The sequence below is a fragment of the Plasmopara halstedii genome (genome assembly GCF_900000015.1).
Source record: "Plasmopara halstedii genome assembly, contig: Scaffold_2386, whole genome shotgun sequence".
Classification (NCBI taxonomy): domain Eukaryota; phylum Oomycota; class Peronosporomycetes; order Peronosporales; family Peronosporaceae; genus Plasmopara; species Plasmopara halstedii.
The window spans coordinates 1,887,553-1,901,474 of NW_020189293.1; the positions used below are offsets into that span (position 1 = coordinate 1,887,553).

General features: G+C 46.7%; 5 protein-coding genes across 5 annotated transcripts; 4 read left to right on the forward strand and 1 right to left on the reverse strand.

Annotated features, from left to right (window-relative positions):
- Positions 1-410: 410 nt before the first annotated feature.
- On the forward strand, positions 411-950 carry PHALS_14970 (uncharacterized protein). Its single transcript, XM_024718143.2, has one exon. It carries the CDS (start codon positions 488-490, stop codon positions 677-679), a length of 192 nt encoding a protein of 63 aa, XP_024583571.1. The 5' UTR covers positions 411-487; the 3' UTR covers positions 680-950.
- PHALS_03851 (RxLR-like protein) lies at positions 950-1,828 on the forward strand (the record flags this gene model as incomplete). The annotated part of the gene is made up of 1 exon (XM_024718144.1): positions 950-1,828. One exon carries the CDS (start codon positions 950-952, stop codon positions 1,826-1,828), a length of 879 nt encoding a protein of 292 aa, XP_024583572.1.
- Positions 1,829-2,505: 677 nt separating this feature from the next.
- On the reverse strand, positions 2,506-2,982 carry PHALS_03852 (uncharacterized protein; the record flags this gene model as incomplete). The annotated part of the gene is made up of 3 exons (XM_024718145.1): positions 2,506-2,606; positions 2,791-2,881; positions 2,938-2,982. The coding sequence occupies 3 exons, from the start codon at positions 2,980-2,982 to the stop codon at positions 2,506-2,508; spliced, it is 237 nt and encodes a 78-aa protein (XP_024583573.1).
- Positions 2,983-3,479: 497 nt separating this feature from the next.
- PHALS_03853 (threonine ammonia-biosynthetic) lies at positions 3,480-5,006 on the forward strand (the record flags this gene model as incomplete). The annotated part of the gene is made up of 1 exon (XM_024718147.1): positions 3,480-5,006. The coding sequence occupies one exon, from the start codon at positions 3,480-3,482 to the stop codon at positions 5,004-5,006; it is 1,527 nt and encodes a 508-aa protein (XP_024583574.1).
- A 93-nt stretch (positions 5,007-5,099) lies between these two features.
- Positions 5,100-7,834, forward strand: PHALS_03854 (Sec5 subunit of exocyst complex; the record flags this gene model as incomplete). The annotated part of the gene is made up of 4 exons (XM_024718148.1): positions 5,100-5,210; positions 5,267-5,785; positions 5,857-7,563; positions 7,637-7,834. The coding sequence occupies 4 exons, from the start codon at positions 5,100-5,102 to the stop codon at positions 7,832-7,834; spliced, it is 2,535 nt and encodes an 844-aa protein (XP_024583575.1).
- Between the last annotated feature and the right edge of the window lie 6,088 nt (positions 7,835-13,922).

Here is a 13,922-nt window from a genome sequence, read left to right on the forward strand (position 1 = left end):
CGATCGAAGTCCTCAGCATCATATCCTGATTATTTAGAAAAATATTGTTAAGTGGCTAAGCCCCAACAAGAGATTTTTGCAACCACAATAGCGTGGGAGTAGGTTCGTTCCCATCATAAATCAGGTTTATAAGTTACAGGTATTTATCAGTTATAATTATATTTTAACACGAGGGTCCCTAAAGAGATGGTTATCTGCACTATTTCTGAAAATTGTAAAACCTGGTCGCAAGTGTTTATGTTGAAGATTACTACCGTTTCCAGAAATGTACCTTGGCGTTAGCATCAGTCGATTTCCGATTTCCGTACTTCGTAAATTTTGACAGTGCTACTTTATCTGAGATAATTTAGATGACTTGTTTTCATTATTGGCCTGTCATTCGAACTCATTCGAATATACTCTGTTTTACAGCTAAATTCAACATACTATCAAAGCTACCACCATCTGGAAACTATCTCAGGATTGCTTCATCCAAACTTCTAGATCAATGAGAACAGCAAAAGGCCAAGAAGCTCAGCTCTCTATTTTAGCTCACTATGCTATCCTTATCTCAACACAGAAGCTGGTAAACATCAAGGGAGCAAGCGCTGTGCTTGCCTTCTCAAATCAGGATGTCAAACTGCTTGGCAATACACTCTCACCTTCGCTGTCGATAGTCGCATCAAATCATCTAATTTAAGCACTTGAGATTCGCACTCTGTGCTAGTTCAGCGTTTACAACACGGTTTATGCAGAACCTTGATAACATTTCGGAGCGATAACAGACCCGAGATCCTGTTTCCATACGAATCAACAGCGTCGTCATCGTCTCTTCGATCATCACTAGAACATTATCTCGAAGATCAATAGTCGCGCCTGTCTGCCGATCAAGACCTTTACGAGTATTGCATTCTCATATTTGCTTTGTAGCCGCCTTCAAGGAATTCATTGAGCTCAACGAATAGCAATCATGCGCAGCTGTCAGTATCTACTCCTTCTTTTCCTCGCCAGTGACACTAGTAATGACGCAATTTCGGAACCGACACGTAAATCCCAGCTTCAAAAAATAGAGTCAAAGCGGGGCAGTGTTACTCAGTGGGAGATCCACGGCAGTCGCTTGCTTCGTTCAAGCGGTGGCAAGATCAAAGCAAATGAAGAACGAATGGAGACGGAGATGTCGAAACTCGGTGCACTGTTTTCAAGGGGCATCAAAGCCATGAAGTTGGTGCACAGTACATCATTCAAGACGTTACTCCACCTTAAAAACAATGTATTCGCAAATATAATGGAAACGGAAGGAGCCCTCCACGCGCTTATGTTAGGTTTTCATCCTCTCGAGGTAAAGTCCCGGCTGGAGCACGACCACGATATAGCAGTCCAACTGAAACTTTCTCTCACACACTGGGAAAGAAATCCAGAAACAAAGAACCTTCTCAGCCTCCTAGAGAAGCAAAACGAGTGGATGAAGAGTATACAACCTCCTGCATCTCTTTCGGCTGGGATAAAATTTTGGGAAGAAGGTTTGCAAAAACTGGATAGCCTATCCTGTTTAAATGCTGAAAAAATTCTCGAAGAGACAATCTCGCAATTATCACAAGAGGGCCTTTCCGGTGAAGCTTTAGTCGAAAAGAACCTGTCGCCATTTGTGTATGGCACAGCGCTGTACTACATGGGTAAAGAACAGGCAAAAGTTTTATCGGGGGAAGAATTCAGCGCATGGTACAATAATCAGCTCAAAAGATTCGCAAATTTTGTCAACGCCTACCGAGACAAACTCAACCTTCCCCCCAGGTATGCTAAACTTCATTTATTTGCCGATTTCGAGGTTCACGATGGTGTTGCAACATGATCCACGGCATCAGTAGTGCTATTCTAAGAAGAACAATAAACAATCGCACCAAACGATTGTCAAACCACCTTACTGTCCTTGACTTTAATTCTATGATTCCGTGTACCACATCTTTGAAGCTCTAAGTACTGTCGCTAGAATCTGACAGAGTGGCTCTGATATAGGATCAAAACAGCTGCCATCGCCGTTTCTAATTCCGTTAATTCGGTGATGCCAACACGGTACATGAGACTCACTTGTGCTTGTTTTTTTCTAATTGTGCACGACGGGGCTACCAAATTGTTCAATAACGCGGGAGAAAAGGCACACCAGTAGCGTGTATAGTACAACGGTTTAGAATGACACGAATGAATTCAATCAGATCGTATTAAATTTCCTGTACTGGCAGTATCTTCGCCACCGAAATGTCGTCTTAGCGTCCTCACTTCTCCCATTCACTTAATCGTTTTCCCATGGTCAAAAGCACGTAAAAGTGAACTGCCCCCTGGCAAGCCCTTGGCTAGTAAGCATCCGACTTCTTGCCCGTACAGTGTAGTATTTTCAACCACTGGTAAGCCAAATATTTCAATTCACTCTCTGCACTCAGTTGTCGACTTTCGTTCCATCAAACGTTGCGCTGCGTTTGGCCTTGACGCGCGGCTTGCGCTTAGTGTCAATCGCGACTTTCATTTTAGCGATCATCGGATTTCTGCAGGAGATGGTTTTTCTTGTGATCGCCTCAGACAATTATTGAAGGATATATCAACTTTACGCGATTCTGATAGACAAACTGCATCTCCTAAACCAACCAACGATCACATGGGTAAAACCATCAGATTGATTTCCAACATCGACTTTCGTGTGTTGCGCCACTCCTGCAGCACTCTTCACGCAGATCATGCTGACCTTAAACGTGGTTGACGCTTGTACGGAGCTTAATTGCCGCAAAGACTATCACACTATATGTGAACATGAAAACTTACTGTGATGTGGACGTTCGGAAGAGTATATCCATGAAGATTGATGCTGCCTTGTATGGCATGTGCTTGTATTGCTCATTATAGGATCATGGACCTTTCAGATGTTTTAGAAGTCAAGACACTTGCGAAATGGATTTTGTCACTGCTTACCTCAGGAACAGTTATTTTGATATAATGATTTTTTACGCCATGCATCTGTCTGTGTACGATGTTAGTCTAAATGTAGGATGTGGGCACGTGAAGGCATTATCATTATACTTTACTACTTTGAACGGTCCAATAGACGTTCGGAAAGTGGTTAAACACTGCATCCACTAGCAAAGTTGCCGTAATAAGCAATGCAATATCGTTGACCATGCACAGTTGCTTGTTCTTCCTTCCGCTCTTATCTGCTCACACTTTTTGGCGATCCCGAGCCTTCGCAATTATGTCGCAAACAATGTTCACAACGGCTTGTTTCTCACCATGAAGTCAACGAATAAGCTAATAAAATGGAATAATATCATTTCATCATTTCAATAACATTATCAGCTGAATTATTACTGTGAATTTTCAAGAAGAGACTAACAAAATTGTGACCTGTCATTAAACTTTAGCCGGCAACTATGAAATTAAACTTTGCTGTGCCTCCCGCGCACGTCAGCAATGCCGTGCGCCGCCTTTCGGTCCATTCACTACCTAATTACCGTCGTATGATTCTGGAGTCGCGCGTGTACGACGTGGCAGAAGAAACTCCGTTGCAGAAAGCACCGGTGTTGACTCATGCGCTACAAAACCACGTGTTGCTTAAGCGCGAAGACCTGCAGCCAGTATTCAGCTTCAAGATTCGAGGTGCCTACAACAAAATGGCCAGTCTTTCTGAAAAGGAAAGAGCTGTGGGCTGTGTATGCTGCTCGGCTGGTAATCATGCGCAAGGCGTGGCACTATCAGCTCGCAAGCTTGGGATCCGTGCCAAGGTCGTCATGCCTTTGGCCACGCCTGATATCAAGGTGAATGCTGTGCGCCAACACGGTCAAGAGTTGGTAGACATCATTTTGTTTGGAAAGACATTCGATGACGCAGCCCTTGAGGCCCACAGATTGGTGGAACAGGAGAAACTAACGCTGATTTTACCTTTCGACGACCCATACGTCATTGCTGGTCAGGGTACAATTGGCATGGAGATCCTTCAGCAGACAAGCGGAAATGGTGAAAAGTTGGACGCCATCTTTGTAGCGTCAGGAGGAGGTGGTATGCTTGCTGGTATCGCGGCTTGGGTCAAACAGATCCGACCGAGTGTAAAGGTGATTGGTGTCGAAGCAGCTGATGCCGCGGGTATGACAAAATCGCTCCAAGCTGGAAAAGTGGTTGAATTAGATCACGTTGGACTCTTTGCGGATGGCGCGGCGGTTAAAAAGGTAGGAGCCGAGACATTTCGCGTATGCTCCGCGTACGTAGACGAAATGGTGACGGTTTCGACGGACGAAATCTGCGCTGCGATTAAGGCGGGATTTAACGATACGCGTGCCATTCTGGAGCCGGCTGGTGTCTTGTCAATTGCTGGAATGACGCAGTACGCCAAGACACGAGGCCTCTCAGGCTGTCAATTTGTTGCAGTCACATCTGGTGCCAATATCGACTTTGCACGTCTTCGCTTTGTGTCGGAACGTGCAGATTCACATGAGAGCTTACTTGCTGTGGAGATCAATGAGAGTCCAGGTGCTTTCCTGCGGCTTAACCACCGACTTGACACGGCGGGTGTCCGCATCACCGAGTTTAGCTATCGTTATGCTAATACCCAGAAAGCTCGCGTGCATTTGTCGTTTCACTCGCCAACCGCTGATCACGCAGAAGCTGCTATTCAAACTTTGAAGGACGAGATGTCGTTCCGCGGAGATACTTTCCAGGTTCTGGACCTGTCCAACAATGAGCTGGCGAAAGTACACACGCGATACTTGGCTGGCGGTAGAGCTCGTGGTGGGGTGAAGAATGAGCGACTGTATCGCTTTGAGTTTCCGGATCGCCCTCGTGCTCTAGCAACGTTTTTAGAGGCCTTACAACCGACTTGGAATATCAGCCTTTTCCATTATCGAAACCATGGCGCCGACGTTGGGCGGGTACTTGTGGGCTTCCAGGTCTCTGAGAACGATTTGGTTCGCTTTCAAACGTTTCTTGATCAGTTGGCCTATGTCTTTCACGAAGAAACAGACAACAACATGTATCAGCAGTTTATGCTCTAAACAGTAGAAATAGATGGAATGAATAGCTAAAATAATTTGTATCTTTCGCTCGCAATCGATTCTCTACAGTCTTTCGGATCGCGAAACGACGCCATGACAGACACTCCAATTAAGACGCAAGCAGCAAGAATACACTGCCAGGCCGAGATAGATTTGTCTTCTTCTACGTTTGATGCTGCACGATACTTGGCTGTTACGCACGCGGTGAGTCAAAAGTGCAAAATTTGATAGTTTTCTACCTAATTGGGGTTTGCCACCAGAACACGACCTTTCTAGAGCTACAAACGACGCTAGCTGCGCTGAGCAAAACGACAAGTGATAAGACAGCGCAACTCAAAGCTCTCGTGAGTGCGCATTTTGACCAATATCTAAGCTGCCATGAGGCCGTTCGCACATTGGCTGCAGACATCAGTTTGCACCATCAAGACACTAAAGCACTGATAACAGACACGCACAATCTCCACCGCGTTACGGACGCCTCCTTAACGGTCATGCTACAACGTGCGAGAAAGATGCGACAAATTCGCCACACACTTGTGGTGCTGACACGCATGCGACCCATTTTGGAGTTGACGAGCAAGATGAAGGTAAATCTGCTACTTCAGGATTATGACACGCTGGCGTTGGAATACACAAGACTGAAACACCAGAGCGCAAAGCTGGCAAGCCTTGCCCTGCCACTAAAGCGCGTAGTCACGGCCGGTCATGACATTGCAGCTACCGCTAATACAGAGTTGCTTCAAAAATTTGAGGATATGACCGCTACGGCAGCGGATCAGGTGAGCTGCAGTCATTTTTATCAACAATTGTCTATACAAATTCTAGCTTATCCGTTGCTTTTACCTGTCAGAAACACACAATCAATGTGTTGACTGCATTGGGACTGGTAAAAAAACCCATATTAATATGTATCACAAAACAGTTTGAGTATCTGGAGCGCAAGCTAGCGGAAATCGAAGCTGAAGACACTAGCCAATGCATGGCATTAACGCATCATCTTTCTTCTTATTGTGAGAACATTATCAATGAATGCGTCGCTGGCCTGGCTCGTTTTTACAACGGATTATGGAGCTTCATTTGTGAGCTTTTAAGGTCCCCGACAGGTGAAATGGCAGTAATCAGTAACAACATAACTTCTTTTGAAGCTGAAAGTGTTCAACAAAAAGCATGGAATATACTGTCGAGGTATACTGAACTGCTGGAACGCTATATATTACCACCTTCAGCAAAGCGTCTTAAGTTATTGTCAGAAGTCTTTCGTCAAATTCGAAGTCTATGCGAGTGCCCTAATGCTGCTATGCTTAACGCGAACATTAAGCAACTCAGCAAAACTTTCTGTACGAAATTCCGCACGACAGTTGTACTCGACTTTTTGAAGCAAGAATGTCAGTCTGCGCAATCAGGGTTGCTTGCAGAGTATTTTGAGCCGATAGTGATGGTGCTTCCATCATATTCAAGCGAGATGTCCATCGCAGCTCCCAACGCAATCAGTCATAACCCGCTGATGGTAACGGGCTCGCGAACAAAGGTGCAGCGTCTGGTCTTGGAAGCTCAACAGGCGTCCAGCGCAATCAAAAATGCATCTCGAATTTCTTCTGAGTCCAAGATTTTACTGCATCAGCCTCTTGTGTTTAAAACTTTCGCTGCAGATATTCTACAGCGATGGGAAAGCATTTGGAAGAACATCGGGCACGTGTTGTTGGATGTGTTGGACATCACAAAGCAAACCAGTTCATGCACTGATAAACTTGTTACTATTGCGAAGTCTGAAGATCTAGACGTAGACGTTCAATTTCGTTCAGAAGTTTTTCACGCTCTAGAAGAGCACTTGCGCGAAATGTTGTCTGAATTTCTCGAAAAAGTGGTAGCTTCGTTTCTTGCAGAAGTCACACTTTCAGATCAAGATGGAAACTACACTCATAGTACGGCTAACGGCGCCCAGATTGGGGCACAAGCGTGTATTTTGCTAGTTATCGTTGCAAACTGCATCGAGTTTCGAGAGAAATGTCTTCGCATTGTCGACGGGTGGGTAGCACAGCTGAAGCATGGAAATTTTGATGAAGATGCTGGAAAGAGTTTGTCAAAGTATGGCCGAGCAGCTACTTTCGGAACACGAGCTCTTTTCAACGTGGTGCTGAGTGTAGAAACAAAGTGCATGGACATTTACTCATCCTCTCACGTTACTCCGCTGAAGAAAATTCTTCAAACTGGAGCGGCAGAGGAACCATTACAGTCTCACAACAGTGGCAGACACAGTTCTCACACTAGCCGCACTGGTAGCCTTGGCATGTCAACTTTATCAACGGTGCAGTCCTCAGGATCTAATCCTATGCATACAACAGCGATACCCTCAGATCCACGACAGTACGTATTTAACGTTCTCTTGCAGCTTATTACGCTGCGGAGTGAGATCGAAATGAGCATAGGATGTTACCCTCAATGCTGGGACTATATCCGCACCGTCACTGACCCTTTAGTCGCAGCATTAGCTGAATTTCTTCAGGCGTCGGCACTTAGTTTACAAGGTCCCGGCAATTTGGAGTGGACACTATGTCAGGTACGTTTTTCTACGCTGCTGCACTTGTCTTTAATGCTGAAATCGCGTTTTGTGATTGCCTTTATTTTTGCAGCTGATTGTCGAAGTACGGTTTTTTCAATCGGCACTTAGCGATTTCCTGACAGAGGGCACTAAAGCTCAAATGAAGGAAACTGAGAAACTGCTCATGCAGCTTGAGGCTGGAAGTGAGGCTACAAAAAGGAGCAACGATATTTTGTTTAACCAGATTAAGCATCAGACTAAGTTATATCTTCTCGCACTTCAGCACTGATGTGTGACTTGCGATTTGTTTGACATAATATCTTTATTGGTTCAGTACCTGGAATAGAATTAGTCCGGCAATGGTCAGGGTAATATGGAAATAAGTGTTGATCGTAGGTTTGTTATGGCGTTTTGACAATCGTCAAAGTCATCATGACTATCTCATGGAAGATGAGCCAGTAAGTAGATTCAGGCCTTCAAATAAAAAAGAATCGGAAACGATCTAGAGATTGTTGTCTTTTTTCATAATTTAGCTTAGAAATTTGATAACATTCAAGCAATTGATGTGATGTAATTTCCGTTCAATTGTATCGTCATGTATTTGTCACAATATTACAGTATTTGCACTTGGCCGCCTTGACATACTTCTCATACTATCGATTGTTGAAGTATCACAGACGACCAAAAATGTTATCTAGTTGAAAAGCTGATCGATACAAGCAATCAAGCCCAATAATTACCACGCATCTTGGGCATCGTAGAAGCTGGACGGAGCAAAGGGAAAAGTAACCGGTTGGAAAGGCACACCGAAGCGGAGACATTTTTATGGATATATAATAGTTTTAATGTGACTGATTGACTTAAATTATCTAGTCTGGATCTAGCAATTGCCAACAACCTGCACTTCTCTAATTAATCTACTCGCCTACATATGGATGGCATTATCAACGGACACACGCCGGGTTCGACCGCCGTCGTGAAGCCCTTGCGACGCAGTGCTGGTAGAATCATTGTCATGATGCCGATTAACATCAAGGAAGTCTCGCAGTACTTGAGACTTACTTATTACACTGGGATCGTTTCGAATATGGCGACTGATCTCAATGTGGCTGCCGCATCCATGTTCCGCAAATCTTGGTCATCTTAATGCTCGACGGACTGTCTTCGAGGATCACAAGCTCAGGTCTGACTTGCCTGTCGCCGACAGAATTGGGCAAAGTAGACGGTGAATCTAACTACATTCAGGTCTCCGCCGTTTCTGATTGATGCGACACATTCGACTATCTCTTGCTTCCCTTACAGGTGCGCTTACATGCAGAAACGTACAGACAGAAGTTGATTTGCAGTCGAAGCGATCACCAGCCAACTCTGCGTAAGAGTAGCCGCAAAAGTTTGCTTTATCACCAGGCTTAGAACAGATGTCGCGCGACAAGACTCCTTGTTCATTGCATAAGACATGCTTCAACGCGGTCTCGGGGTTTGGTTGAAGGTTTTCCATGAAGCACAAAACATCATCCACCGCAAAAACGATGTCCGGTCGTGTCGCGGTCATCTTGTAAATGTATGCACGGACCGCCTAGCAAAACGATGCGTTTGCTTTATTTGGTCGCTAATTCGAAATGATCGAGAGCTCTATGCTTAGAGAAAGGTAAGCTAAGGCAACCGACCTTACGTCTTTACAAGAACCAGGACGAGTGTAGCGGATCGCAATCCGCTACCTCCAAGTACTTAAAACTTTAACCAAGGTAAAGAAGCTGTTATACCCAGAATCGAAACTGCATTTATATGTTTGAGTTGCGGCATAGCCGCCAATATAAAAACTGAGGTTTTCGTAGTAAATACAGTATAACCTATTTGATATGCATTAATAGTGGCAATCATGCCACGTGCTGGCTTCTTGTTATGGTGTAGCTACACCACTGTGTGAATACACTAAATTGTGTATTACACACCTATGTACGGCTACACCATCTTGTGTGCCTCGCCTTCTCATACAAGGGTACGTGTAACCCCGTTACACTCTCCCCCAGCAAAGTTGTGAACATCCAGAATTCAGATTAACTGACGCCTCATACGAGGTTCGCCTGTCTGAGACACCGTTATGTCTTAAAAACATCCGTCAACATTCTTCTCTCAATGAACCCTCTGTCTATGGTACGCAAAAAAACCAGTCTAGCTGGTTCCGAGGGCGCCCGCGGTCCAAGCCCTTCTTCTTCTACACAGAGTGCATCTCCGGACAGTACGTTCGTGGCTTCGCGGGAAGCTTATCTCAACCCCTCGACAACCGAGCGCAACACATCGCGCACGCTCCGGGCGACGATTTTTCTCGCCGAGGAGGATGAGATGCGCCAACGGTGCGACGTGAGCCGAGCTCGAACCTTACGGACACCGTGTCCGTTCGACAACCTCTCGGCTTACCGGGGAAGTAATGTCATTACCAAACGTTTCGACGAGGCACAGGAGCAGCAATTGGAAGCTGCTCACAAGGCGACTCTCTTGCGCTCGTATCCACGTTCGGTCTTAGACCTTGCGTGGAGTACGGCTTCTCCTCGGCGGATCCCGCTACTGAAGCGAAAGACGCGATCACTCGATCGTTACACGTCTACGTAGTCGGTCCCCGGCCACTACATAAAACGATCAATGGACTGATAACGCGTTTGACTTTAAGCTCAAAAAATAGGTGCTCCTGTATTCGCAATGCGGGCTATTCTCGTCAAGGTGCAACGCCGCCTTCCTGCGTATTGTCGCCCTGCGACACATGAAATCTATTATCACGCTCCGGTGCGTCTATGACCATGATTCTTCTGATCATAAGCGTTTACGACGTCTGGATAGTGTTTCCGAAGTGGCACCTCAAACTCTCACGAGTTTTCGGATTTTGAGTATCTCTACCACTTCACCCTGTCGGCGACGTCGACCCATAAGACATTCCACGAGAAAGTAGACGACATCATTCTCCTCGAGAAAGAGTGGGGCGGGCGATGACGACTTGGTCGATCGCCGTCCGGTGAATACGATGATCTTCGAGCGTTAATTAACATAGTCCGTCTCATCGACATTTCGCCGAGCATCTTTCCGAGGTCGCCAACCGTTATGCGGAAAACATCGAGAGCCTGAAGCTCTTTGTGCGCCGACCGCCTCACGTTGATGATTATCCCGCTCAGTCGGAGCGGCTCCTAGCCGTTGAGCAGATGAGTACGTCGCTTAGTGCAACGGTGGAGCGGTTGTGTCGTTAGAAACAGAAGTTGCTGCACTCCGTGCTCAGAATCAGAATTCAGCTTCTGGGTGGCCGAGCGCCTTTGGGTACCGCCTCGGCGCCAACGCATCCGCGTTCACTCGTGCCGGATTCCGGTACGGCCAACAGAAAACAACGAGTGGGTGCGCATCCTTCTCGGAAGGTTTAGCGTATACGCAAGGCCTCGCCTGGTCACCACCTTAAAAGGTCCATACAAATGTGAACGAAGTTTTGTCTTAAAGACAGCAGAGACTGCACGTGTAGGAAGTTTTCTAGCGTAGTAATGCCAGGTCTCCGATCTCAAAGTTATCAACGTTTCTTCTGCTTCTTCCGTCTGCATATTCTTTCTGTATGTCTTGGCTTTCAGCCACCGCATCGCAAACGTGCGTAGTACACTCATTCCGGTAGACTTGAAGTCATCGACTTCTTTACGAACGCTGACATCAGCTAGCCGCTCGGCAATTCCTCCCCCACCAAGCCCTGAGCTATGAGATGGTGGCGTCAGCGGGACGGGAGGATGAAAAAGCTCGTTCACGTAGGACGGCGTGTAGCCGGTACATAAAGTGACTGCATTGTTCAGAGCAAATGCTACGAGTGGCAGAATGTCGCCCAGCGCTTCGATGTCTCTGCGCAGACGCTGCGAAGAACGTCTTCAACGACAGCTATACGCGCTCAGCTTGACTATCGGTCTGCAGATGGCCCGCTGTTGACATAGTCAACTTGGTGCCCAGCATCCTGAGGATTGTAGATCAAAACTTTCCAGTGAAAGGCGGGTCTCTATCAGAGACAATTGATTTCGGGATTCCATGTTGTCTAAAATCTCGATCGATATACAATGTCGCTGTACCCACACCGCTGATGTGTCCGGCACTACCGCAAGATGAGCCATTCCTGCTCAAACGGTCCACAAAGACCACAACACCCGAGTTGCCCGCCAAGTCCTTCGGCAGGCCAAACATATAGTGCATCTTATGGACTGTCAACACCCAAAGGATACCGATAAACTGACTAGCGGCGCCGCCGCATTCGGAGAGGACTTCAACCTCTGACACGTCACACACGTGCGCATCACATGTGCTCGTCCATTTGTACAGCTTGGCTTTCTGGTAGTGACAACTCACCAAGCTGTACGTCTTCTCATGACCGAGATGGCCACTAAGTGAGGTGTCGTGGGTCTCATAGAGATACGATATTTCTATTTTTCATCGCGAGGAATCACAATTCGTGGCGGATCCGTCGAATCGGTGCTACAATACAGCAACTTGTTACGAATATCGGTGTGACCTTGCGCGCAAACGCACCGACAATTTTTTGTCCGTGTTTCCAAACTCCTTGCACTTGAAAGCCTGTAGCAGCGCTGTACACATACTATCACCCGCGTATGCGGCGTGGATCAAATCCGTCACTGACAGCGTCTCCTTCGTGATATGAGTAAGCTCATAGTCCGGTCGGCGTGACAGCTCATCAGCGAAAGCATCTACTTTCCTGTATTATACTTCACCTCAAAGTTTCATTCCGCAAGGATTGAGAGCCACCTGGTCATCCTCTGCGAGAGGTGAGGCGATTGAGTCGCAGTGCATAATGAAGCATGATCTGTGTAGATCACAAACGGCTCTGAGCCAAGCTGGTGAACCCTAAACTTGGCAAGAGCATACTTCATCGCGAGTAATTCCTCGTCGTGGACTAGGTGGTTCCTCTTTGTAGCCTTAAGCTGGAGAGATTTGAACGCGATCGCACTCATCCGATCTCGCCCTCGGTGTCCGCGAGCAGCCGATGGCAATGTTCGAAGTGATACAGACGACACTACAAGGACGATCGGGGTCTGGCAACGCCAGTATTGGTTCATGAAGGAGGTTGTTTTTGATCTTTTCAAATGCACCCCGATGCTCGGTATCCCAGCACCATTCCTTTTTCTTCTTAAAAAGATTGAACAATGACCGTGCCATTTCCGCATAATTCGTGCTATATGTGGCAAGTAGTTGACGAGGCCAATCCACTAGCTTAAGTCCTTTTGGTTTTTTTGATCCAGCCTGTCCACAATGGCCTTGACCTTAGTGGGATCGCTTGAAGGCCGCGCTTTTCAATGAAACACCCTTAAAAGGGAATTTTTCCGCGCCGAAAATGCTTTTATAGGTATTAAAATACCGCCTTTTGGTGTGCATGCACTCAAGCACCGCTCTCAAATGAACGATGTGGTATTCCACATCTGTCCTCCCGTGCTCCGCACGACTGTGGACGAAGATATCGTCAATGTATGTTTGTGCATACGCCCGATAGGGCCTGAACAAATGCGTCACAAGACGATTAGATGTTGTCGGTGCATTTGACAGCCCTTGGGCATCACCAGCCACTCCCGGCGCATCCCGCTCGCTGTCAGCGGAATATCACTCGCTTTCATGGGAAATTGTTACAACCATCGACCAAGTCGAGTACGCTGTACTTTATTCAGCCAAGCATAGTGTTCTAGGGAATATCCTTTCTAGGAATTGGAGTCTGATCCGGAATGATGGCATCATTCAGCTTATTGTAAGGTTGAACGATACGTTACTTGCTGTTCGGTTTCCGGACAAAAAACGTTGGTGTTAAATTGGGAGACTTGCTCTAAAGCACCATTCCTGAGTTGTGCTTCGCACAGAAAAAGGCGACAATGATGTCTCACTGCTGTTTGAACAGGCCATTGGCGTGTTACGCAGTATTTGATTTCTGGAACCAGGCCAATCTCCTGACGCATACCTCTGTCCGGATGTAGGATCGGCGGCGGGTCGTTGGAGACGACGTCTTGAGTTCTTTGCCAAAGGATAGTACGGATTCAAGGGATTCCCTAGGATCGACGATCCACTTCGTGGGTTTAGAACCCTGTTAGTGGCTTCCAGGACAGCTTCATTGAGAAGCGACGACGATTTAATCTCCTCGTTAGGTCGTATAACGATCACCTCGGCTAAATTGCCTGCTTTCAAGGCTCCGCCAAGCGTTCCGAAGGACATCTTGTCCAACTCAAGAAAATCATCTACTGCAGGCATAGCCTCGAGGCAGACGTCGCCAACTTCCTCCCTCGTCATGCCGTTGACGAGGATGTATAACTGCGCACCGTCATCTACGGTAGACACACCCTGGATCAGGGTCGACGCCCGGCGTCTTGCAG